General features: G+C 43.5%; 1 protein-coding gene across 5 annotated transcripts in view; it reads left to right on the top strand.

The window, feature by feature from the left end:
• TMEM108 (transmembrane protein 108) overlaps window positions 1–25,556 on the top strand; it is a 162,215-nt gene that overhangs the window by 127,755 nt on the left and 8,904 nt on the right. For 4 of the 5 annotated variants that reach the window (XM_031059398.1, XM_031059397.1, XM_031059395.1 and 1 more), the window contains one exon: window positions 23,184–24,305. In XM_031059398.1, the coding sequence (XP_030915258.1) occupies window positions 23,184–24,305 (1,122 nt within the window). Of the gene's footprint in view, window positions 1–16,979; window positions 17,238–23,183; window positions 24,306–25,556 lie in introns of those variants that run through there. The other variant, XM_005423945.2, reaches the window with a different exon arrangement.

Genomic DNA, 25,556 nt, shown 5'->3' with positions numbered 1-25,556 from the left:
ATTCATCAGGGAAAAGAGGTATCTGTGATGTAAAACAGTAATATTTGGGATTATAAACATCAGGAACAACTCCCACCACTGCTGGATACAGTCTGTTTGGTCTGATAAATCTTTGAGAACTGAGAGCCCCCAATAAGCAGCAGGAGTGCTGGAAAAATAATAACCCAGTGAGGGTCAAGAAGTCTGGGGGTGATAGGGACTTCTGTGTCCAATCCAGCAAAAAGAAGGGGGATCTGATATGTCTCAGAAGAGGTGGTGCTTCTTCTCTGAGGGATGAGTTGCAACAGCTGGAGATTGTGCAACTGGCTGCAGGCAGTGTTTAACAGCTGGTTCAACATCCAGCCTCACCAAAGGGCAGAGCTGTCCTCAAATTGTGGGAGTTTCTTGGGTTCCCAGCATGATTTTATGCTCATGCCAAGGATTAGAGCAGCGCAGGGCCTCTGCCATTCTCTGGGGACAGAGTAGGCACAGGAGCTTGTACAAAATGAGAGCCAAGCTAAAGGTTTTGGCTAAAGCCACTTTAGATTGGTGGAAATCCTCCCTCCGATGGCAGTGGCCCCTGGATCAGGCCTCGAATCTTTGCATCTTGCCTTGAACAAACACGAATCTTTCTTAATGTGGGTTTATTTCATCCTAAGAATTTGCCAGCATTCCCAGCCCTGAACTGGGCTCTTGAATATCCAGCTGCACCTGCTTCTTCTGGGTTTGTGCAGGCTGAATTTGGTGGAATTGTTTGAGCTCCGTGGGACAAGGGCTTTCAGTTGCTATGTGTTGATAGGGGGCTTAGGCCCATGGAAACTTGCTTCTGGCTGCTTTTCCCAATTTCTTGGGCACAGCTTGGCTTCATAAACAAGCAGAACATGGGCAGGCAGAGCATAGGGAAGGAAGAGAGCTGTAATGCACCCATCCAATTTCTTCTTTATGGCAAGGATGACATGAACCTTTGCTATTGAATTTGGTATCATTACATGATCCTTTGCTATTGAATTTGGTATTTTAATGGAGAATGTAGAAACATTGTTCATGCAATGCATTGCTCATGCCATACATTTCCTATCATCAGTCTGAAACAGAATACAGGTTGATATGACCAGTATTTGACCAGCAAAGCTCTAATATCACCAGATGAACCAGAAGAACTTTCAGCTTAGTGGCAGAATTTTTTCTTAATGTATCTATACAATACTTCTAAATATTTGCAATGGATTTATTTCCAGTTGAATCTAAATCCTCCAGCAAACTCCAAATTTATTACCTCTGTTATGTGCAAAATATCTTCTTTATACCTCATATCAGCTTCCTTTCAAACCAGATGGTACTTAGAGTTTATGGCATACTACATTATAGTCACTTACCATCGTACATATTGTGTTCTTCCATGGCTCTAAATGTTAAAGGACACCTTTTTGCCCTATTTGAAAGGAGGGGGAGAGCTGAAAACACATGTATTAGCAAAATTGCTGTCATTTATTTCATCACATCAAGGCTGAAATAACCAATCCATTATAAGGGAGGTAATACATCATACATTATCTGCTGCTTGCTATTGCAAGCCACTGGCTCAGCACATACAGACTTATGGATTTGGTACGTGGAAAACTGTAATGAATGGGCAGTTGTGATGACCAAAATTAATGCTAATATTTACTGCTCTACACAATTGCTATATATCAACAGCTTCCCCCTCCCTTCCTGTTTGCCTCCCTCTGTACATGCAGGCAAATGTTCCAGCTATTTAATTTCCATCTCAGCTATCACTCAGTAGCAAGGATGTCAGCAGGGGCTCCATCCCTTTAGAGGACAGAAACAGAGCAGAGGCCTCAGGGAGGTTGGTTTGCCATGCCACTGTGACCTCCTCTTTGGCTGCCATTGCTCCTGTGGGTGAAAAGAAGCTCCAGAAAGATGCTGCCTGCAAACTTCTCTCTCCACAAAATAGTTCAATCAAAATGTTTTGGGTCAACTGGCGGATGACTGGCTATGCAAAGCAACAGTGAAATTTGCCATCAAATGTTTTGAACTACTGTAACAACATAATACCTTTTAGTGGTGTATATATATCATACTTCTTATTTTTATATCTAGAAAGACATAAAAAGTATATATTATTGATAGATAGATAGATAGATAGATCGATAGATAGATAGATAGATAGATAGACAGACAAATAGATCTGTTATTATATTCTTACAAAGCCATCTGGTTGCAACACCCCATAAGACCCTGTATTTAAGCCCCTGCTCTGTTGATGGCAGGGTCAGAGTGAGGCATAATCAGGCTGGATCAGCTGTGTCCTGCCCCACTTTGAGTGGGAAGAGGACAGGACACCATGGGGACAAACAGGCTCTGTCCTTGCGCTCCCAGGAGTTGCAGACAGCCCTTCTGCAGGTTCATAAGAGGGTTCCTTTGGGAGCTCCTGGAAAGGCAGGGATGAACAGGGCAGCATGACTGATGTCAAGACCTGGGTGACTTTCCATGTGTTCCCTGATGTTCTTTGCATGCAGCCTTGAGGTTTCTTTTGAAGTAAAGCAGAAACATCCACATGTCCAAGCTTGGCACTTCAGTCACCTGTCTATCGATGCAACAGGGAGTGCTTGAGGCTTGGTGCTCATAGTTTCTGGACTCATTAACTACATGTTCAGGAAGTGAATCCATAAAATTCATTAACCCTGGATAATGCATCAGTACTTCCTATGGTGCAGACATCAGCCCTGTGCTCTTATTTTTGCAGTGTGGACAGCAAGAGCATACTCCAGAATTAGTTCTGGCCAGAACACAGCTACTCCACATGCACACCCCAGGCAGCTGAGCCTGTGCTAAATCACCCGCCCTTTGGAAAGGCAGGGAGAAACACTGGCTCACCTGATCACCAATGTAACTTGTTTCATATGCAGTACAAAAAAATCATTGCTACAATTGCAGTGTACCATTATTTTCAGGGTCTGAAATGATTTTCTAATCAAGTTTTTACTGTTTTCCTCAATGCTGAGTTGCAGATGGTTTTTAACTCCCACTATCCTATTATTTTTAAATAAGAATGCTGTATTCTCACTGAAAAGCTGAGCGCCAAACCTCCTTTTAATTTGTTCCTCCACCTTTCAGCATTCCCATGTCACCCACTTTAGCTAAATGGGAGTTGTGTGATGCACCTTGGGGAGCAAATCCCCATAAACATGCAAACACTGTAACCTATTTATTTCTAAAGAGGAACAGCTGCACTATTACACTTGTTTCCTCAAAACAACCAGAAGATAATGGGTCCAGATTTGCCCTCAGCTCTGTTTCTGTAACCCCTGTGATTTCAGTGCATTGCAGGTGCCTCATGGATGGGCAGACCTTTGTGTCTTGTTTTGCCCTGATCGTTGTCAGAGCACCAGGGTGAGATTGAACCTGACAGGAAGCCTGGTGGCACAGGTGGACTGTGCAGGCTTTTTGTCTTAGAAGCATGAAGGAAAAATGGCAGAGCAAGTAGCTGGGTCCTCAAGAAATAGCTGTCTTTTGCCCCACAGCACTTGCCCTTCATCACCATAAAAAACGTATTTCAGCATGTCAGTGACCCTTCCTTCTGGTGATCAAGATTTGGGCATTTGTGTCTCAGTATTTTTGTATTTGCCAGGAGAGCTTGAGAAGGAGCAAAACAAGTCATTCATGGCTCACTAGAGCAGTGAGTGCTTGCAGCTTTTGACAGCGTGACAACTGAGTAATAAGATGTTTTCACATGGTGGCCCCGCGTGATGTCCTCAGCATCTTCATGCTGTACTGGAGATTCCCTGTCCCAGGGAATGACATGTGAAACAGGGCAGTTACATGGTGTTTCATAACCACTGCCTTTGGCTAAGGATGTGCAGTTAGGCTGGTCAGAAGGTTTTCAAGTGAAAGTAATTTTTAGCTAAAAAGGGACTAGAGGTAAACCAGCTGCCTTTTTTTTTCCTTGTATTTGTCTGCGTATCTCACATGTAACAAAACAAGTTGGTTTGTAAGCACCTGATTCAAATTCCTCCTTGAAACCTCCAATATGAGCATTTGGAGCTGTGGGGTTTATTCCAGTGGCTCAGACTTTTAAAAATCTCATTTGATCCTATCAAAGCTGCAGAAGGCACAGTGTACAAGTGTTCCAGAGAATGACTGGATGGTTACAATGTCCCTGGGATGCCTAACATGGAGCAGGCTGCCCATCCTCATTCGTGTCTCAATGTGAAAGGCATAAATACATCAGATTATGTTAAAACCCCTGGGCAGGCTTTGTGAGCATGGTTCTGGCTGTAGTCTGGGCTTCAAGGTTCAGCTTGAAAGATGGGGTTGCCAAAGCAGATCGAGCAAGGATCTGGGAGAAGTCTTACACATATTCCCGATAGTCATCGTGTCAGGGTTCCTCTCTGTAAGAGATAAGGAACAGATTAAAATTTCCCTAAGCAGCCTATCTGATGCTAAGAGCAAAAATATCTCTTCTAGGAAAGAAGAAAGCCATAGTCCCACTCAGGAGCATGTGGGCTCTTCCAAGAGTAATTTATGATGGAGGTGTGGGAATTGTAAATTACTTCTGTGGAAACAAAACCACTGTTACTGCTTCCTATTCATTTCTTTTTCCAGGCTCTTCCCCAGTTTTCACTTGTTCCTAATTTCCCCAAGAAAGTTCCTTGAGGGGTAGCAATGTACCTTTTAGGCTTGGCTCAGTCTAAAGGTGAATATTTTGAGAACTCTCAGCAAAAGCAGGCTGGCTGTTTTTATGATATGTGGGCATGAAGAGAAACCAGCTATTCCTATTTGTTCCGGTTGCAGCTTCTCTGACCTCATAACTCAAGAAGAGCTGATGCTAGGAAATTTGAACCCAGCTTGTTTTATAGACCTCAGTGATGAAGGAGAAAACAGTTCATGTCTGAGAAAATCAATTCAATATTTCTGGAGTTGGGAGCAATTAGAATTGAAGGCCAAATTTTGCTTTGAAATACTGCAGCACAGCCCTCCTGAATGCCAGTCCGAGGGCAGAGCTCATCCTGGCACAGTTTGTATATATTGATGAAGAATTTAATTTTTCCTAGAATGTTAAGCAGTGGTTGAAGGGAGGAATGTCAGATTTATTCTGCATGAAAGACTCAGTTCCAGCTCTGATGCCAAACTCTGGGCCAAAGTATAAACAATGTTAATTCAGCAAGAAGTAAATATCTCAGCCATGTCAATGGGAAGTCTGTGCAATGATCAGAAAGAGGATTTTGCCAGATACAAGCAATTAGCTTTTTCAGATAACTTTATTTATTCTGAAGATAATTCTTACATCCAGTGTTGCTTGGTAAGAAAATATGCCGTCTTCCATTCTTACTTTATTCTGTTCCCTTTTTCCTTCCTCTGTCTTGGGGTATATCCTTTGTTCTTCCTTCTTCTTTTCCTTCTTTAGAGCAATTCTCTGAGGCTGCTGCTGTCTGCAGAGGTTTCCCTAATATCTTACCCATTCCAGGGAGCAGAAAAGAGTTAATGCTGGAATTCAAGTGTCCTTTTGAGGCTTTGACTCAACACATTGGTGGCAGTAGAGAGAGACAATCTTTCCATTTTTACAAACCCAGAACACAGATACGGATAACATCTCATCAAAATATTGAGGGATTGGTCACATAAATCCATTGAGTAAGTTTGAATCAGCCTTTGATTTGGGTTTTTCATTGGGTGAATTTTGTTGTTTCTGTCAAGCTGAGCACTTGTGTGAAATTCCACATAAAATTCCTCCAGGTCTGCCCCCTTCATCTTCAAATAAGCTTCTTGACCTAAGAAAAAACACTCTAGACTGCAAATCATTAACGGGAACAGACAGATTAAAACCCCTTAAACCCAGAACGTATTTACAGAAAGTGGATTTTTCCAGCTCCTGCCTTTATTGAATTGTCACCTGCTGTATCAGGCAAACCGCAAATGAGCAGCTGTTATGAAATCAAGTCTTCCTACTCCTAAACCATTGAAAGACACCTCCACAAATGACCCAGCCATCCTCTGACACCTCATGACAAAAATCTCTGCTTAGTGTGATAGAGGTGTCCCTCCAGGTCTAGCTGAGGTCAATTTGTCAGCTAGGGCTCTGTTCAACCAGTTCAAAAGCATTCTACCTCTTGTGGTTTGGAGGCAGAGCACTCCATTCTCACACCTCAGCTGAGTGTCAGTTGTCATGACATATATTTGGTGTTAAGCAAATGTTGTGTCTTTACTTTGCACTAGGAGGCATCCTTTTAAATTGATTTTATATTCATAGGCTGCATGCCACGTATACATGGTAGAATATTTTACCATATATACAGATAATCCCTCCAAATGAGTAATTTTGCTCAGGGGCTGTAATAGAGACTCGCAAGGAGACTCAAATGCCTGGATTTTTATCTCCTCTCCTATTGGAGATGATGCTGTGTGGACACTTCAGACCCACCTCAGAATGCTCCATCTGATTCACAGTACTGCCTTCCTTGGGCAGCCTTTGTCGGTAGCTTTTTCTCAACTTCCAACAAATGAAAGACCTTGATATATATACTGGAAAAGGAGGCAAGACCTAAACTACAAGAGATTGCTTTTTTTTTCCTGATTTGATTTTTGATAAAAACGTGACCAAAATATAAAAATGAAATATAAATGTGTGTGTTAATTATAACAAGCACTGGTATGCCCAGACTTCTTCCCTCACAACTGCTATAATGTGCCTATGCCTGTGGGTGCACAGGAGGTGCAGAGAAAACTTTTCAGCATAATCATACACACATCACGAAAAGATATGTAAATAAAAACATCCCACAAGGTGCCAGCTAGGAATGGATTTGCATAGCTCCCACCAGCAACTCCTAGTCTGCAGGGTGAGTTTGATCATATTCATGCCTGTCAACAAATGAATGAATGAATGAATAAATGAATGGGTGAGTAATTTTTGTTTAAACAGAGATTACAATTGGTTATTTTGTCCTATCATCTAAAAATATTATTCGCTTTCTGCCGCCCACTTGTGTCCTCCCTTTCCTTTCTTCCTCCTTGCAATCAGCTCATTTGTTTGAGGCTAGTAGCAGCACTGGCTCAGGAGGGAGGTGTAGGGAGAAGCATGCACTGACATGATCCTGCTAATGGACTGTGCCACCAAGATAAGAGTGGAGCTCTGGAGGGGTCAGTCTGCACTGCTGGCTCTCAGGGTGTGGCAGTGACAGAGTGCTCTTGGCCTTGCAGTTGTCCAGCCACAGAGCCAGCCCCTGGATGGCTCCAGCTTGGCAGAGCTCTTTGGGTTTCAGTAGGGCCAGATGTCTCACACGAGCTCATGGTCAGGTCAGCTGCTCTACAGAGCCTGCAAGACTGTTGATATGTGTGTTGCCTGGACCACGAACTGAAAATGAAGGGTTAGGTGGGACCTGCTCATCCCACAGGTCCTGCTACTGGGAAAGCCAAATGAACCACTTCTGTCCATCCATCCATCCATCCATCCATCCATCCATCCATCCATCCATCCATCCATCCATCCATCCATGTGGCTGGAGAGCTGTGTTCCACCAGCTCTTTACCTCCACCACTTGTGAATAATTAACACCCTCTAGAGTTAGATAGCCTTCATGGAATCACACAGAAAAAGTTTTAGCTTGCTTTAGAGAAAGATCTGAATCTTCATTAAAACTTAAAGGATTTTAAAGAATAATTTCTGCTGCAGCCTGCTAGTTTCATCCCAGCTAAGCTTTCCCCATGACTTTGTCCATATGGGCTGCAAGGGAGCAAGCAGGAAAGCCCTGATGCAATGTGCAACTGGCACCAGAGCTTGTGATGCCCTCCCTTTCTCACCAGACAGTTGTTTGGGAGCCACAAAGGGAGCAAGATTTAAAATGTTTCCCTTTCAAGCAGCAGCGAAGCACAGCAGATCTCTGCAAAGTGACTCAGCCTGCCCTTGGGCACATCTCTTTTGCTGCCATTCCAGAAATGATGCAGCAGAGCTCTCCAGCTGCCTCCTCTCCCCATCCTCCCCATCCCTGTCCTACACTCACATCAAGGTCCATCACAGGCAGCAAGATAGAGCTGTTCAGATAATTCAGTGCTACACAGACAGTCCTCTTATATCAGAAGGGTTTTGTTGAGGGAGGCTGTGCTCTTCCTGTGCCTCCAGAGGTGCTGTAGAGGTGACTGGCCAGTAAAGAATCAGTTAAAATCTCCTGCTCAAATAAAAGCTTGGTGTCAAATATTTTTCTTTCCAGTAACACCATATAAAAAAATATTTCTTTTGTTTTCAGGAATCATTTTTAAACTAGCTTGTAAGAATTGTTATCATATTCCCCTTTTAATCATGCTCTGCCAAGAGCAGCTGCACCAGAGGTGAAAGGGTGTTTGTGTCCAGCTGCTCCCAAGACCCCAGTGAGTGGGCAGTGACAGCACTGCCTCTGTTTCAGTTCAGGGTTGGGCCTTGCATGGCTCCCTCTCCTCCTCTCTTCTGGAAATATCACCTCTGGACTGACTCCAAACCTGAAGTGTTTTAGCCCTGTTAAATAATTATTGTGACAGTTATATGTCTCTTGAAACCACAGCTTATTAGGGAACCATAATTTTGGTCTGTGCCTTAGGTACATTCTTCACTTTTACCCTCCTTTCTGTCCTTTCTAAACTATTCCACATACATTTTTAACATGTGCCAAAGATTTCACATAGGAAAAGAGGGAAAATTTGGAAACAGCACTGGATAAGTTAGGTAATATGATGTAATTTCAGGGAATAAGTCTGGATATTTTTTCCACCCGCATGGTATGTGCCACGTAGCTTGGAAGATCAGTTAGTGCTTTGGACATGTGCACGGTAGCTTGATGATTTTTCAAGGAACTTGCTGGAAAAATGGAGTTAGCCAAGCCTGAACCCAGTGCAAAGAGATACACAGCCTTTGAACTTCAATTAGTAACTAAACCCAAAGATGAATCTGACTGTGGAAATTAAAAATATGTCATAAAAAAAGCCTGTAAAGCACCCAAGGCGCTGCTGATAAATATGGAACATTTGTGTCTTACAAAATGTATTTTTTCATAATTACCAGTATATGGATTTGTACTGTTCAAAGCCCAAACAGTGAATGTTCTGTGATGGATGCACAATAAAACAGGACTAATTGGAAGCATTAATTTAGGCAGAGACAGGAGCTGACATGGAGCTCTAAGAGATGCTTTCTATTACCATAGCAAGTACAAAGTGGTTGCCTGTAATTTGCAAGTTCAAATCACACCACCTTCACAAACAAATCATTGCAAACTGTTGCTGTGTCATTTTTTCCTCTTTCTGTTTTATTACACGTCTGATAAATATCTTGGACCCAAGGTCATCTTCAGGAAATAGTTGTAATGCAGTAGAAACGTTGCTGTGGGTGCTGCTGTGTTTCTGGCAATGTAATTGACAGTGAGTGAGCGTGCAGGAGCTGCTCCCAGCAGGAACACTTTTGAATAAATATACAATAAAGAAGCACAGAGGAATGGGAGAGTAATAAAGAGCTGTGTTCTGTACATCCCCCAAAGCCTCTTCTTTAGGCCTCTAAGAGCAGAGGTACACGTCAATTTTGCTGCTCCCCCTGCTTAATCTGCGTGCTCCCACCCCAGTCCCAGTTCAGTAAAGTGTGACCATGTGTGACACTTCTGGCATGGGGCTGATGCCACTGACATCAGATGGAAGCAGCTCTCGCTCCAGGGCCTTTCACAAGAAGTCAGATTCTGATTGTATGAAGATACAACCTTAGGCAGGTTTCTGGTTATCTTAGGGATTTCTGCCACTGACCTTGGTTCATGCCAGATCACTTGTTTTTAGCCACTATATACAAGTTACTGTTTGTATATACTTGGGCTGAGCAGCTGTTTTACATTTCTTATTTAAATCTCTCATTTGACTGAAGCACTGATTTCCAGAAAACAAAGTAAAGGGGGAAATTAAGCACCCAAATACCCAGCCAAGGTTGTGCTAAGCTATCAGGATGGCTTCAGATGGTCCACCCAGCACCCAGTTTTGAAAAGAACAAAAGATGAGCCTTTCCACTCCTTTGACTACTTCTTGCAATTCTTAATTGCCCTTAATCTTAATCTTATTTCTTACTCCTAATTTGGTCACTGGTCTTCAAATCCCAGCTGTATTTTACTTCTTCAGGTCCATTTACTGTTTCCTCTGTTCTCCTCTGAGAGTCATTTGTATGTTGAATAATCTTCCTAATTGCACAGGAGTTGTCCTGGATTTACACTGCTGCAGCAGAAGCCACCATCAGTCCCAGGGGACTTTTCCTGACACTGCTCTCTATGGTCCTGGAATTGGTACCTCAAGCAGCCCTTCTGTTATTTATTTCCATCCAGTCCTTTGAACCCATACTGAACAGGGCTGAAAGTCTGCACTTAAAATTATGCCCTTTGTATAATGCTTCTTGATATTCCTTCCTCTTGGTGCCCTGACCTTGGCTACGGCTATTGCCAGTGCATTCTCTTAGCCACAGTAGTTAATGCTAATGCAAGGACTAATGCTCCCCTGCAGCTTTAAAGCTGATGTGCCACACTTAGTGCTCTGTCTCCAAACAGAATTGCATCCTGATACTGCACTTTACTGTGGGAGTGATTTTGCTGTTCGGGTACAATGACAGCTGAGAATGCTTCAAAAGAGAGAGAGAGGGGGAAAATGTAATAAGGCAAAATTGTGACAAGACACTTTTGTCAGTATTATCATTGCATTTCATGGGAATGTAACATCTGACTGCCACACAGCTCTTCCAGCATCTGTCGGGTGAGGACTCAGAGTGATGTTTAATTGTAGTTCATTCAAAGTGCTTGAACAGAAAGTTCTTTGTTTGTCAACAGCTCCACTGCGCCCTAGTTTCAAGATTATGTTTTGCATATTAATAAATTAAGTCCAGACCAAGGAAAGCCTGGAAAAGAGCAGTGTAGGCAGTAAAAACATGTTATTATCTATTTCAGAGATGAATTTGTCTTTCCAAACGCACCTCTGGGTATGTTAGCACTTGCACTGTTTCTAAGGAAACTACTCACAGCTGTGTTGGAAGTTTGTTGCCAATGCACCAGCAAATCTCAAGGCCTCTCTGAGGCCCAAGCAGTCACACATATTAAGGGCAGTGCAGTGAAGCCAGGTGCTACCACTGAGGTAGGCACTGACACTACCAGAAATCGAATGTCCCTGTTCCATGGCTGGCATTTTTGCATTCCCACCAGAAAAATAAATCAATAGCCTTCAAGAGCAGAGCAGCTGGGTCACGGGGCAGAGGCACATCTCCCTGCAAAGCGCTAGGACAAACACCTCAGCACTTGGCTCCTGCAGTGCTATCCCAGTGTGGGACACCCATGTACTGTAAAGAGGTTTCTGAGCACTTGGTGCTCTCGGGAGCCACCCAAGGTTGCTGCACAGCTCTGCACAGCCACACTGCTCTTGGAGGGGAGGTGGGGCAGGGGACAGATAGGAGAGCAGCCACCCTCTATTTTGCCTTCTGATGCCAGCTCACATCAGCAGTAGCTGAAAAATAAGCACTGTGCTTTCGGAATTATGTTATAGCCTGACTGAAATGAAATGAGGCTCCCAGTGTAGTTTCTGGAGGGGGAAGGAGAGAGATAAGATGTCCACATCATATCACCAACAACATTACTGGTATTAGCTAAACAGAAGTCAAGGATGAATGAGCATTGGGGCTGAGCTAACTTTCACATGAAGAGAGGATCCCTGAAGGGCTGTGTGCTGGCAGGGCAACATGGAAAAGCTGGTACACTTAATCTCTTCACAAGGGCTGCTCTGTGAATAATCAGAAGTTGTTAGGGTTGTCAGTCCAATTTCCTTCCAAAATAAAATTAAGTGTGGAGGTGATGACATATCAGAAATGGGTTAAGTAAATTCTTTCCTGAATATAAATAGAGGCAGGTTTAACCAGAAAGGAGAGACAAAATATCTAACCTGTAAAGTACTGTGTGAATAATGCTGCAGTAGGGGACCTGCACATTATTATTGCTGTAATTCTGAAGAGTTATTCTGTGTTGAGGGTGTCAAGTGCCAGCCCATCATGTGTAAGGCAGGGTGACTTAATCCACTATGAACACTTAAATCATTGAAGGTAAATGATGCTTCAGACATGCAATATATTCCCGTGGAAGGACAAGACCAACACATGTTCAAAATTGCATTCCAAAGCAGCACACACATAGTTGGTAGTGTATCTTCTCTTTCTTTTTAATGCAAATAAGGATGTAAAAAGAGGCCATCCACACAGAGAAGTGAAACATTTTACTTTGTTGTGTAACTGCCTTAATGCTGAATTGCAAATACAAATTGCAAAGTGAATGAACTGCAGAGTTGATAGAGCAGATTTTTATAAAGTGAGATCCTCTTCCTAACCTCACATGTATTTCCATTTATATTACTCATCCCCTGACTAATCAAATACTTTGTGTCATTGTGTCATCTCACCCTTCTGTTCCTTGTGTATGATATTGAGTATCTCCACCTCTTGAATCAAATTCAGAAGCAGTAACACTGAGTGAAATACAAGCAGAGGACTCCTGCTCTCATTAGCAGAAATTATATCCAGCTCCTGCTGTGACCTTACTTATAACTATATATGATTTACTACACCAGCTTGAACCATCATTCCTTCTAGACCAATACCCAGCTCCAAAGCATGGCAAAAAATCCATATCTCAATACCTGTGCAATCTTGCAATTCACCTAATGGAGCAAAAACCCTATTCTTCATCTCTGCAGCCAGCAGCTGATATTTTCAAGAAGGGAATTTGTTCTTCCCCTTTTATCTTTGTATGTCCTAATGCAACATGCACCTCTGACATTCTGGAGTTCCAGGCATGCACCTCTGTTTTTTTGCGGTGCAGGGCCTTTGCTGACCCCTCTGGCCACAAGCAGAGCTCCTTGGAGAGTAGCTCACAGAGCATCCCTGTGGGTCAGTGTGGATGGGCCATGATGAACATCCAGATTATTCTGAAATCAGCTTTAGCTGAAGCCAGGTTCAATTCAAGACTGCAAAGAGACAATACAAATTTTTTCCCAGAAGCCAAAGGAAAGCTGTCTCTAGTCTGTAGGAAGGACATGTAGAAATGAAAAGTAAGAGCTCCCTTCTTTCCCTGGCAACCTTACATCCACTCCAGAGGCCTTGGTAGCCTGTATAATGCAGCAGATAATAAAATCAGATAATAAAAACAGCACATTACAACCTTTCTGGCTGATTTATGTGCAACCTTACATCCTCGTGCTGTTCTCACAGGAGAAAATCTGGACATAGAAACGTTCACTCCCTATTATATCCCAAGTCCATCTTGGGAGTAATTTCCATTTACATCTGACCTTTTGTATCCCCAAACCAGTCCCCAGTCCCCCACACCAGAATTGCTGACTCCCTTGATCCTGACCTGGTTTGCTTTTCACTTGCCCAGACGATAACCTGGGTCTATAAATAACTTGCACAATCCTCCCCTGTCCCCTGCCCATTTACTCACACTGAGGCAGTGTCCCTTTTCCTTCAACTGGAAATGATCAAAAAATCAGAATAAAGCTTTCCTGCAGGTAAATATAGTAATTACTTTCTAATTGTGTCTTACCTGCTCATATAACAAATCAGTGCAAGCTCCTCATTACCAGCTCTCATTGGAGATCAAGCACAAGGATAACCAGGCACTTGGAAGTAATAATGTGTTTGAAGGGGGGCATAAGTAATAAATCATCCAAATTGCTTTCAATGAGCAGATGAAATGACGGAAATACCTTCAGGGTTTATAGGAGTTAGTCAGCCTGTGCATTACTACAGCCTTCCTCCTGGCTGCAATATCAGTGTTTCTGTACCTGCAGATGGAGAATTTAAGCACAGCTTTTGCAGGTAGAGGAGAAGAAGGTCTGCACTGTCAAAGCAGAGGATCCACAAGTGGGGGGCTCTGCTCTGCCTCACCAGTTGTCACACAGTGTGTTACAATATTTGAAATCAGGATCAGGAGTTAGTGAAAAAGATAAACATAGGGTGGATGGAGGATGGATAGACAGGGTCTGTTCCTTTAAATGTTTCCTTAGAAAAGACAAGTTGAAATGACTGTGCTGCAATGAAAGAGTAACTTGAGTCCAGAAAAAGCATCCTTGATTGATAGATAAGTCAGTGTAAATTACTTGGAGCTGGAGGTTTAGTCCTGAAGAAATTAGGTTTGGAAGAGATATATCATCTGGTGCTGGAATCAAATGCCTTGGACTTGGTTGCCTCCAACAGCAAGTGGAAGGATTTTGAAAGGAGTGCAGCAGGCACAAGAGCTGTGTGATTTTGGAAAAAGGTTTATGCATGAAGAAGTGGCTCCTACTTCCTCATGCTACCCACCACTTTCCAATTCAGCAGGCCCCAGACATCTTGCCTTGCAGGGGCCAGGAGCAGCTGATCTGTAGTGTGCTGTTTCTTTGAGAGGCAGCAGCTCCAGTTTCAGCTGAATTAGTGTTTGCCCACTTACCCTCTAATATGGGAAAGAAAAATGCTTCCTAATGCATCACCATGGAAAAGCTGTCAGGTCCTGTTCTAGTCCACTCTTTATGCCAATGTAGTGTTGCTCTATAGAGCTTGTTGTTCACTTGATGTTCTGTAAAAGCTGGTCCTGAATGTCCAAAGCAGTGTGATTTCATCTCCTGGAAAGTATCTACAGGGACTTCATTTCACCTTTTCAAACATCACTTCTATTTATCCCTTTATGGTTTGCTTTATGATGATGCAACCTAAATAGGTAGAGGGATATGAGGTGAGATTCCTCTCACCTAGTTTTCATCACCCGAAGAATGGACATCAAGTTAAAACTCATCATCTTCAATGTGACCTCTTTTGCTAAGGCAGGAGAGGAGCCTCTCTGAGGTACTAGTCAGCCTCTGGATGGAGTGAATTGCCTGCCAGAGCCATGGCTACCTTCAACCAAGCATGTAACTTTTACATATGTGAAGTTACTCACTGTTTGGGGAGCTTTCAGAAATCTTTTTAGGATGGCTTTGAATCCTCCCTTCCCCTTTCTTATCAGTGCTTGGGAAATGGACACCCTGGCTTGAGTTAGCATCAGTGACACCAACTACCTCCTCTCTTTGGCAAGGTCCTATTTTAAGCTTTTCATCTGAGGCCACAGCTATTTGTGTCATTGTCAAAACTCTTCAAAAGGTCTGGTGACATTGATGGTAGGTCTCTTAGAAGCCAAAGGTTCTGCAATAGCATAAATAGGATCAGCAGCACTAAGTGAGGTGAAAGAAAAGCCAGCTGCACATCCTTTCTGTCTCCCTTGGCAACAGCATCCTGCCAACAAAAACTGCTGCCAAGTCAAGGCTGGAGAGGAAGGGATGTGCATTTGCAAAGCTGGGGCTGGACAAGCTTTGTGTGAGGGGGGAGCTGTCAGACCAAGGAATGCTCTCGTGCTTTTAAAAATATTTTTGGTTTGTTCCATGTGTTTTTGGACAAGGGAATACACAGAGCTCCTGTCCTTATGAAGAGTTTTCATCTGAAATTCCAAACGACAGTCTTTGCAGTTTTGGACTGTATGTTTCCATCCATGACAGCGCTCAGGGAAGAAATCTGTGGTGAATTACTACTTACAGATGTGGCAAATTCCCCAGTAAAGGTTAAAATACGTGGCATGGTTCTCTTGTTACGCCAGCTGCAGCTTTGTGCTAAATCATTGTTTCAGCAGCAAACTCTTAATCAGCCCCGAGTTCTAGAAACTGCTAAACAAGCTGATATTTTAAGGACCTTTTCTTTTTTATAATGCACTAAATATCTTTATTTAGAAAAACCTTCAGATTGGAAACAGTAAGGGCAAAAAGTGAACTGCAAATGGCAGAGAGAAAAGGAACATCATCACAAAAGCACAGAAATGCAAAGCAGACCTAAGATTATTATTTATACTCTGTTTTTCCACATCCTTCATGAAATTATCAAACCTGTGAAGACAGAGTTTGTGTAACTGTGGGTGAAATATGCTTGTGATATATGCACCTGCCTACTCTCCTGATAGGGACTTTTGTCCCCAAAAATCGGCATTGGCCTCACTGTCAGAGTCCCCATAGCTGCGAGTGCTGCCAGATCTCAAACCCATTGTCACAACATCACTTCTTACAGATTTGGCCACAGCATCAAAAAAGAAGTCTGGTGGCAGCATACTTATTTCCAAGGCCTGGGAAAAAATTAGAATGTTGTCACTTGGTATGGTAAGAGAGAAGAAAGAACTGGCTTTTCTCTCTAGAAAAGTATTAGGAATTTATTTTGTGAGGAGCCCCTGTAACAAACTGCTTGGGCTGTTGCAGGAACTCTGAGTCAAAAACGCTCAAGAAGCCCCCAAATTGTTGCTCTCAACATTTTCCTGTGCCTTTTGAGGGATTGGTGTTTTGCTGCCCAGGACACTTTTTGTGCTCTCCAGGCAGCGTGTTTTTCCAGACAGCCAGCTGTGCCAAAGAGACAGAGAGAAACTAAAAAAATAAAAAATAAAATAGAAGAAATGGAAGAAGGGAGGCAGGATTATGACTTCAGTAATCATGGGATCTGTGAAGTTCTTTCTGGTTATGAGTTGAAATTGCCCATTCACCACCGAGGAGTGAAGAAATAAAATACAGAGTGAGCATTTTGATGCCAGGGAAGGAGAAGGAGAGAGGGTGATCACTATTTCATTCCCTGTATTTTCCTCTGACAGGAATATTAATATCATTAGAGATAATTGAATAAGTGGAAAGGCTGGTGGAGGTGCAGAAGCAGGAGGCAGATCTGTAAAATCTATCCGCACACAAAAAGCTAAGCACTGCTCTGGAGGGAGGGCACTCTGCCTTGGAGCAGGGACTGAACAGCCTCGCAAGGGCATGCAGCTGGGGTGCTTGTTGCTGTTTTGTTCCCGGAAAACGAGAACTGCCAGCAATCCTCTGGCATCTGAATAGACTCGTGTCAGACAAACTGTATCTGGACTTGATGGGAAACCAAGCTGGAATACCAAGCAGCCCTTGGATCTGATGGCAGAGAGGGGGACTGGCTCAGTTAGTAATCTTGCCTTGCAGTTGCAAAGGTACTCCATAAAGGAGTGAGCCCTCTCGCTGCACAGCCCTGCAAGACACGCCTGCCTGGGCTGTCTCTGTCCTCATTCCTTCAAACCAGTTCCAACAATAACAGCAACTCCTGCATGGAACTGCCTCATTAGAGAGATGTATTTTTCCTTTTTCCACTGAGAGATGAAGCTTCCAAATCCTTGTGATGTGAGCAGGTGAGGATGTCTGCTGACAAGTCCAAATGATATTTTCAGGTAAGTGCTTACCTTGAACGAGCAGCTAGAGTCAGGCTCTTTCTTTTTATTATCCTCTTCTCAGTAATTACTGTTGCCCTGATTGTCAGTAAGCCTTTTTACAAGCTTGAACAGCTCCAGTATCTGTATATATTTAGCTGAGCAGGGGATCTAAATAATTTCTAAAGCACCTATCCCTGTAGTATCTCTGAGTCTTGAGTGCAGTGTTAGAAGGAATTGGGAACTGCTTGCTCTGTGACTACACTACACTGTTCTTTTTGTAGCACCTATTGTTTAACTCTCTGGAGGGCCAGAAATTAATTTTGATTCACAAGCTCACTCTCTCAAAGTCTGTGGTGTAAATGCATTTTAAAGCAGTAATAGTAGTGGTCTGCAATGTTTTTGTATCTTTAAAGGACCATGACTTCTTGCCACATGAAAACCATAACTGCTGTTACTGTTGTTGCACAGAGAGTGTCAGCAAGAGCTGCTTAATTTGTGTTTGTACATGTGATTTCCAGAGCTTCTGCTGATGCTGTTTAATGTTACTGTAAATAGAGCTGTTACTCTGTGTGTCTCATTCCCTGCATTTTACCAAATGCTTGTGTGCTGAATTTCAGGTTGATCACTCATCTAATACCAGGGAAAACAGATAATAACTTGTAAGTTAATATCTGGGATTTCTGGCATGACAGATAGACTTTCAGAGAAGAGAAATTTTCTATGCAGAGTAACCTACTTTTTCCCCTCAGTTCTGCAACCAATCACAGAGATTAAATTTGCTTAACTCCTTGTTTGTACAAAGGCTGCTTTATTGTGAGTGAAAATCGTATTGCTTAGACAGACCACAAAGAAATGACCATAACAGAAGTAATAATACACACTTTGTGCACAGGTTCCACTTATTAAAGATTCATTTTGCTCCCTGTAACATTTTAGGTTTGTTGAGGGACACATGAGAAGTTATTAATGTCGAGAAGAAAGCTTTTGTTGCAAAAAAAGCTTTTGTTGTTGTTGTTTGAAGAGGTTTTGTACAATCTTGTCTTGCTGTTACTAAGTCAAGACAGGAGCACAGAGAAGCTTCAGCCTCCCTCACTGTGGCCATGTGCACCCAAGCTCTGGGTCTGTAGATAATGGGTCCTTTGTAGGACAGCTCCCGTTGCTTTCCTTGCCCACGGCAGTCTGAAATAATGAGTCCAGCAGTAGGTCTCTGCACAAAAAGCTCTTCCTGACTTCCTAGAGCAAAAATGTTTGCCAAGTACTGCTCAGGCTGGCTCTGTTTGTCTTGCTGCAAGGTCCGAGGTAGCAGAGGCCAGAAGGGGTCAAACACCAGACTGAGCTTGTTGTGCATTTTCATTTACTGTAGAAAATTAAATGTGCAGCTCAAAAGTTTCCACTGTATCTCTGGCAATTAGGACTCGATCCAAAGCTCGCTAAAGTCATTGGGAACCTTTCCACAGGCTTTAGAACAGGAGTTACATAAGTTTGTGTTGTTTAAAGGGGGTGCCTCAGGGAGGCTGAACGCATGAGCTGACTCGACAGCCACATGCCTGCTCTGCCCTGTCATGCAGAAAGGCCGTTCTCGAAGTGCCCATGAAGTGTCCCGTGCAGCACCAGGCAGCATTAACTCCTCAGTGAAAAAACCTTCTAATGCTGTCCTGGGCCAGGACACTGGCTCCTCACAGAGCCTCCAAAAGTCCAGAGATAAAACAAAGAACATAAGCTGCTGAGGCCTGAATTGCTCATTTTTTCCATTAAGGAGGGACACAGTTCTGTTGCTTGTGTGCGAATAAAAGGGTCACAAGGAGGTTTCCAAGTGGTTGAACCCTGAGGATTTCATAGTCTAGGAAAGTGAAGTACTCCTAACCCCAGACTTTTCTGAGACTCATTGAAGACATAAACCACAGTCTTTTAAAGCATTGCTGTAAAGGAATAGCTTCATTTCCTTCACATACACAACTATACACACCATTCCCAGGCTCCTCATGTGAGTGTACAGTGGGAAGAAGCACTGCAGGGAGATCCTGTTGAGATTTGAACCACTGCACCGTGTTGTCAGGAAGTTTTTATGGCTAAATGCAGATCCACACCCTCTGTGTACATTCTGCTGTCACTCTGCTGCATTTCATCCTTGAGTTAATTCATTTTGTACCTAATATGCCCTTCCTGGTGCACTGTGCACTATGCAAGACCACAGTTCGCACCACAGAGATGTCAGGTCAATCAGCCTTCTTATTAGAGTTGAATGGATTTAATGTAGCCATAAAATTAGGCTCCAAAAGCATGAATTTGACACATAGCATTTAAAACACAAACCAGTTTGGTCTGTTCTGACCCTGAGCTCCTGTACCTTACAAATGGCCCCTTATGAAAAAAGATAATGGTGTGAGCTGACCCTTGAAAATACTATTATTTGCTATAATGTGCTTTCATCAGTCTGTATTACTGTTGTGCCAGCAGATCATAAGGACTGCCAGCCCTTACTCCAGAGGGCTCATGCTCTAAGTGAAATCAGCTCCAAGAGCCTTAGGTGGCCAAAAATGAAGGACTGCACTTTGAACATTTGCTATCTCACCTGGAATATCAAAGTTTGGCAAGGAGAACTTGATAGCAGCCAGAAGGCTTCCTTTCAGTGGTAGTAGAATTGAAGGTAAGCTGAGGCACCAGAAGACAACTGGCATTGTTCCCACTGTGGTCCTTCACTTAGTATGGGTGCATTTGTGAAGCACAGAGAGAGGGAAGAAAAGGAAAGAATGTCACAGGTGCTGGAAAAGTCCATTTCTGGGACAAATGCCTCCTGTGACTGAGTACAGAAACTTAGAATATAATTTTCCCAGGCTTAAGCCAAAGTTGCCAATAAGGGCAGTCCAGTATCAGAGAATTCAGTAAGACCCCCACTTTGTAAGACTTTGCCTATTCTCAGTGATAGAAATGTAAGTGAGAGCTCTGGGCAATCAAGTCACTGCAAATCCAGACAGAACATGCTTGGGTGATGATGCAGAGCATCTAAAAATACCATTTCCAGCTTTACTTCTGCTTTCCAGCAAATTAATTCTACTTAAGAGGGCCAACAAAACCCACTGTGAAGTCCTTATCATCAGCTGTTCCTCTCTAAATATAGAGCACTGGCTATTTTTACAATTATCTGCTAAGCTGAATATTTTTCCAGTAGTTAGGGGCACAGATTAGCTCTGGTGGTTACTGAAGGAATTACTGTGGGCCATCCAACCAGCAGAAAAAATGTCCTAAAAAGCTGTAACTTATAAGGCCACAGTGGCTTTGCAGAGGCTTTTAAAGCAAGAGTGGCAGGTGAACAAAACCTGACTGCCACAACCTGGGATGGCCAAATGTCATGGGAGTTATTGTTTACTGCCAGATAAATTACTTCTGATGTAGTATTTCCTATAAATATTTATTCATACTTTCCAAGCCACCTAAAGGTACGAGGTAAATGCATCTGGTTTCCCATGCTGGTGTGCGGTGACCTGCTACCACAACAGATTGCCCCAGAGAGACTATAAAAGTTTATAGGGGCAAGCCTCAGATTTATCAGTATTTCAAGAAGTGGAGATGGATATTAGGTGGGTTTTCAGCAAAAGATCAGGGTTTCTAGCCCCAGGGCACAATGTGCAGGAAAGCTGACAACTTCTTTATTCCTTCAGGAATATCCTGGAGAAAAACTGATCCAATAGTGATGGGGTTTTTATGTGTGTGAGGTGTGAGAGAAGGTAGTTACACAAAGAACATCCAAAAATTTTAATAGGCATTACAATCATTATAATCTAGTATCTCATAATATCTGCCAATACACTTTATCTTGTGTGCTCAGAACAGCAGGCCCAAAGTTTCCTGCACCATTATCTCCACACACCAAATCCAAAATAAATCGTCATCCTTTCCTCTTTGAATGTGTTCTGTTGCAGCAACTTGTCTTGGCATGAAATATTAGCCATATGGACACTAGAATATCTGCTTTGACCTTGACCTCAGAACAGGCACTGCCAAATATGTGAGGATAACTCCTGCCTTTTATTTCCAAGAGTGATGCTCCATGGGTACAGCCCGATCTTCTCTCCTGGTTGCATTTCAGTGTAGAGAATTCATGGGTTTTAATTTGAATAGGTGTTCTGCTAAGACCATATTGTCTGTGGCTGGCTAGGAACTGAGAAGCAGTATCCCAGATGATGGTTTATTTGGCAGAGATATTTATTCCAGAAATTAAAGAAAAAAGAGAGCTAATTTTAGCATCAGGCAGTGGAAAGTGTACTACTTGTAATTGGCTCTCACCATGTTATTTAGTCAGTGTTTTCATCTTCTGGATACTCTTCCAAGTAACAGGAGTCTGCTGGGGGCAAGATGAACTGAATTTTTTGGTTGCAGAGCTCTGCGCTTCTCTGGTTCAGAAATGATGGGTAGTGATCACAGTAGAACATTTAGCTGGGTAAGAGGAACAGATGCTGCTCTTTCGGTGAGTTTTTGCTACGTGTATTGCAATGATCATGCATGGGTGTGAACAATACTCAGGATTCAGAATAAATTCATTTCATCATATTTGCATTTGCCCAACATGAAACAGAATCAAGACCAGCAGACACCTAATCAGAGATCTTCTTTCATTTTCCCAAGTCCCTGTCTTCCTTTGGCCCATAACAGACATTCCCAAAGAGTGTAAAACTAAATGGCATAACAAGACTCATGGAGAAAGCTGGCCAACTAGGAAGGGTAGAACAGGGGGTAGGAAGGCACTCCACAGTCCTGGCTGGAAGTTGATCATCACCCAGTTTGGAGTCCTCCAGTTTTGACAAACTCATCTCCCTGATTTGTTAAGACCATGACAACATTTTTCACCTCAACGCTGCTGGTTGAAATCCACACTAGCACAGTGCTAATGGTGCCATCTGATGATGCTCAGTGGACTGTGCAAAATGGTTTTATTCCATGTGCTTCCTGGTAGGCAGAGATCCACATTACACTCGACAGCTTCAACATATGGAAATGGTGACATGTGATTGATGTGGTCCCTGCAGGTCACGCTAACTCAGGGCGTATTAGCCCTGCATCCTGGGGAGGCTTATGCTACTGCAGCTGCCCACCTCCATTATCTGAACTAGGAATAAATGAAAGAATTGATGTTCCCAGCGGTGTGGATCTGGCACCTCATGAAATTATATGCAGCACTGAGGGAGGTGGGAGGCAAAGTTCACACAATTCAACCCCACAGCACACGTGAGCACAGAACAGGTTATAACCAAACTTTGGTTATGGGTGCGAAGGGCAGTTGTGCCAGATCACAATATTCACAATGTTTTTTAAAACAACTGGGATAGTTGTGTTTTCTTGTTAATTTTTGACATTTGGAGTGACTAGATTTCCCAAAGTCACTAAGTAAAGCACAGCATGTATAACCCAGGTAGCCCTCTCATCAGACATCCCTTCTTGACCTAATTTTCAGCAAGGCCTAAGCAGCTGCTCTTTCAAAAAACAGATTGCTTAATGGCAGCCAAGACTGGAGGCAGCCAAATTTAGGATTTTGCAGCCAAAGGAGTGAGCAGACTAAGGTTTTCCATAATGATATGGACGTTCATCTGGACACCTCCTGGCTGTGACGAAAATGAGGACGTCTGTTGTTTCTGTCCCTGAAATGTAGGATGCTTTTTAGCTTCTCCTGGGAAATCACCTGCCTATGGCATTTTAAAGCTTGAGTCAATACTGCGAGGTCCTCTTTTTGCCACAGAAATTCCCTGTAGTCTTGCTCATCATTCTCATGACCATGGGGTCAGCACAGCTCCTGCAGATTTGTCCTTCTCTTCCTACTTTCGCAGAGAACCAGACAAAGTTGGATGTTAACTCTTCTGTCCTTCTGCAGAACACGGAAGATATTCCTTCCTGCCAGATACACAAGCCATGCTGTCCTTATCCACTGCTTCCTCCCCAGTATCTCACCCTCTTTTTGTGTTTTTTCCTCAGGTGTTCTACTGATCTTGGCACTGACAGAAGAGCTGGTGATTTCTGTTCAGGTACCGTCTCCCACTGTCTCCTCCTCTCAGGGCTTCCCGATGAACACTACAACTGTCACAGCCATGGGAACAACACCTCACCACAAAGACCACCACACAGCAGAGCCCCTTCCCACGTCTGCTCAAGCCATGTCCCACCCCATCAGCCCCATCAGCCTGGTGGAGAAAGCCCCTTCCACCGGGCAAGAGCGAGAGAGTGGCCCTCGCATCGGCAAGAAGGAAACTTACCATTTGTACAACCAGAGTGCTTTGTACTCAGGACAGTCTCGCCCCAAGGGGAAAATATTCCAGGTTTTCAAAGGCAACTTCTCAGAGTCGACAGAGCCTTACCTAAAGACGACCCTGCACTCTCCCTTCCCTACCCTGAGGAGCCCTTTCACAGACCACCCGTTTCAGTCCCTAACCACAGCATCCAGTGATCCAAATGGAATGGGGCTGGCAAGAACTACACACTCAGACCCTTCTCCCCACCACAACTCCTCGGGAAGCCTTAGGGAAGCAGAGCGAGGGGATGGGACCAAGGTAGCAGTGCAGGAGGCAGATTTTGCCACCACAACTGCTGGACCATCAACTGATCCTGAAGCAGTGTCGGTGCCTTTTAAACCCACCCGCTATGGCATGTGGGATATGCTGAGCAAAAACAACTCTTGGGTAACCTTGAATCTCAGTACAAATGTCCCTCTGTTTGCTGGCTCTGGATCTGCTACAGCAGCAGCTGGTCACTCAGTTCAGACCAGTTTTGATGTCAGCATCTCGTCCTCGGCAGCGGGAGACCCCGAGGGACTGACTCCGACGCAGCACGGCGAGGTGACCAATGCCACGTCACCAGGCAGTGCTCTCTCCTCAGTGCCTGCCACCAGGTTGTCCAGCCCCACCTCCACAGCTGGCTCCACTGCCACCGGGAACTTCCTGAACAGACTGGTTCCTGCTGGGACCTGGAAACCAGGTGTGCAAGGAAACATCTCCCATGTCACCGAGGGGGACAAACCCCAGCACAGAGCAACCATCTGTCTCAGCAAGATGGACATTGCCTGGATCATTCTGGCTATCAGTGTCCCTATATCCTCATGTTGTAAGTTAATTGTCACTTTATTTTGCTTTCTCTTTCCTTAATATTCAGATTTTGGCCCACAGTTCAAGGACTAGCTGGAGACCTAACAGAGGCAGGTCAGCTTAGCATGGATGAGATGCACAGACATCACATTCACTGACCAAAGTGTTTAACTTCAAAATGCAGGACTAAAATGTTACAGTCAAAGCATACTCACTCTATTGCTATTAAAAATCTTATGGGGTAACACTCCGCTTGAGGGTGTAACACAAGCCTGAACAACTCTAGAATATGAGGCAGCTTTACTCCAAAGTGTTTAAGACAGTGATCAAAAACTTGATCAAAGACAGTGATTCTTTTAGACAGCAATTTGTTTATCTAGGAACTAGTATTTGCTGCCCTGAAATTGGAGTTAAAAAGCCCACTGCTAACCCAAAGGATTAACAACATCTGTAATGACTAATAATTCAGGAAACACCAGTTTTCCAGTGCAATAAAATCTTTCATTGCAGGTAGTGCATGAATTATCAGATTTTAAAATCTGATAACCAAAGCGCTGGTTTCCTCAATTTTAATTCCAATTTACAGTTGCCAAGGGAAGAGAAAGAAACCTTGGCCTTCAGACACCTGGAGTCAGCCATCTGCAGGACCAGGGCAGGTTGGGTTTCCAGGGCTGGCTCAGGGTCTTTTTGTTTGATTCAATTACAAAAAACACATGGGAAATTATGATCAAGCTTGTGAGTGCTTGCCAGGATGTCTCGTACCTAGCTGGGTTGTATCAGTTTGGTGGGACAACATATTCTTCAGAGTCTCACTGTCATGGGGTGTGATTATTCTGAGCTATCTGGAGTGAAAAAAAAACCAAACTTTTCCCAGCCTTTGCTGCCTGAGGAAACACAAAGGGGTAGCAGCCAACAACACAGAGTATTAATGCTGTTAGCTGCCTGAGCCAGTCTCACACACAGCTTGCTCCAGCCAAAAAGGACAGTGCTGCTCTCTCCTGCTCTTTCTCATGTGCAGGCACCTGATCCTGTCCCTCTTCTTCTGCCTGAGCCCGACTCTTCACCTCCCTGAGACACTTTCAGACACATCCTGTCCCTCTTCTTCTGCCTGAGCCTGACTTTTCACCTCCCTGAGACACTTTCAGATTGTTAAAGTGGCAAAAAACTATTCACTTTACTCTTTGGTACTTTCTGTCCACCCAGTGAGCTGAATCAGCTCCCCACAGAGTCAGATGAGCATGAGATCCAGAAAGGATGAGGCTGCAGGAAT

This window comes from Geospiza fortis, unplaced genomic scaffold (assembly GCF_000277835.1).
Source record: "Geospiza fortis unplaced genomic scaffold, GeoFor_1.0 scaffold346, whole genome shotgun sequence".
NCBI classification, from domain to species: Eukaryota; Metazoa; Chordata; class Aves; order Passeriformes; family Thraupidae; genus Geospiza; species Geospiza fortis.
The sequence above is the reverse complement of the archived record's forward strand: the minus strand, read 5'-3'. Positions and strand labels throughout refer to the sequence as shown.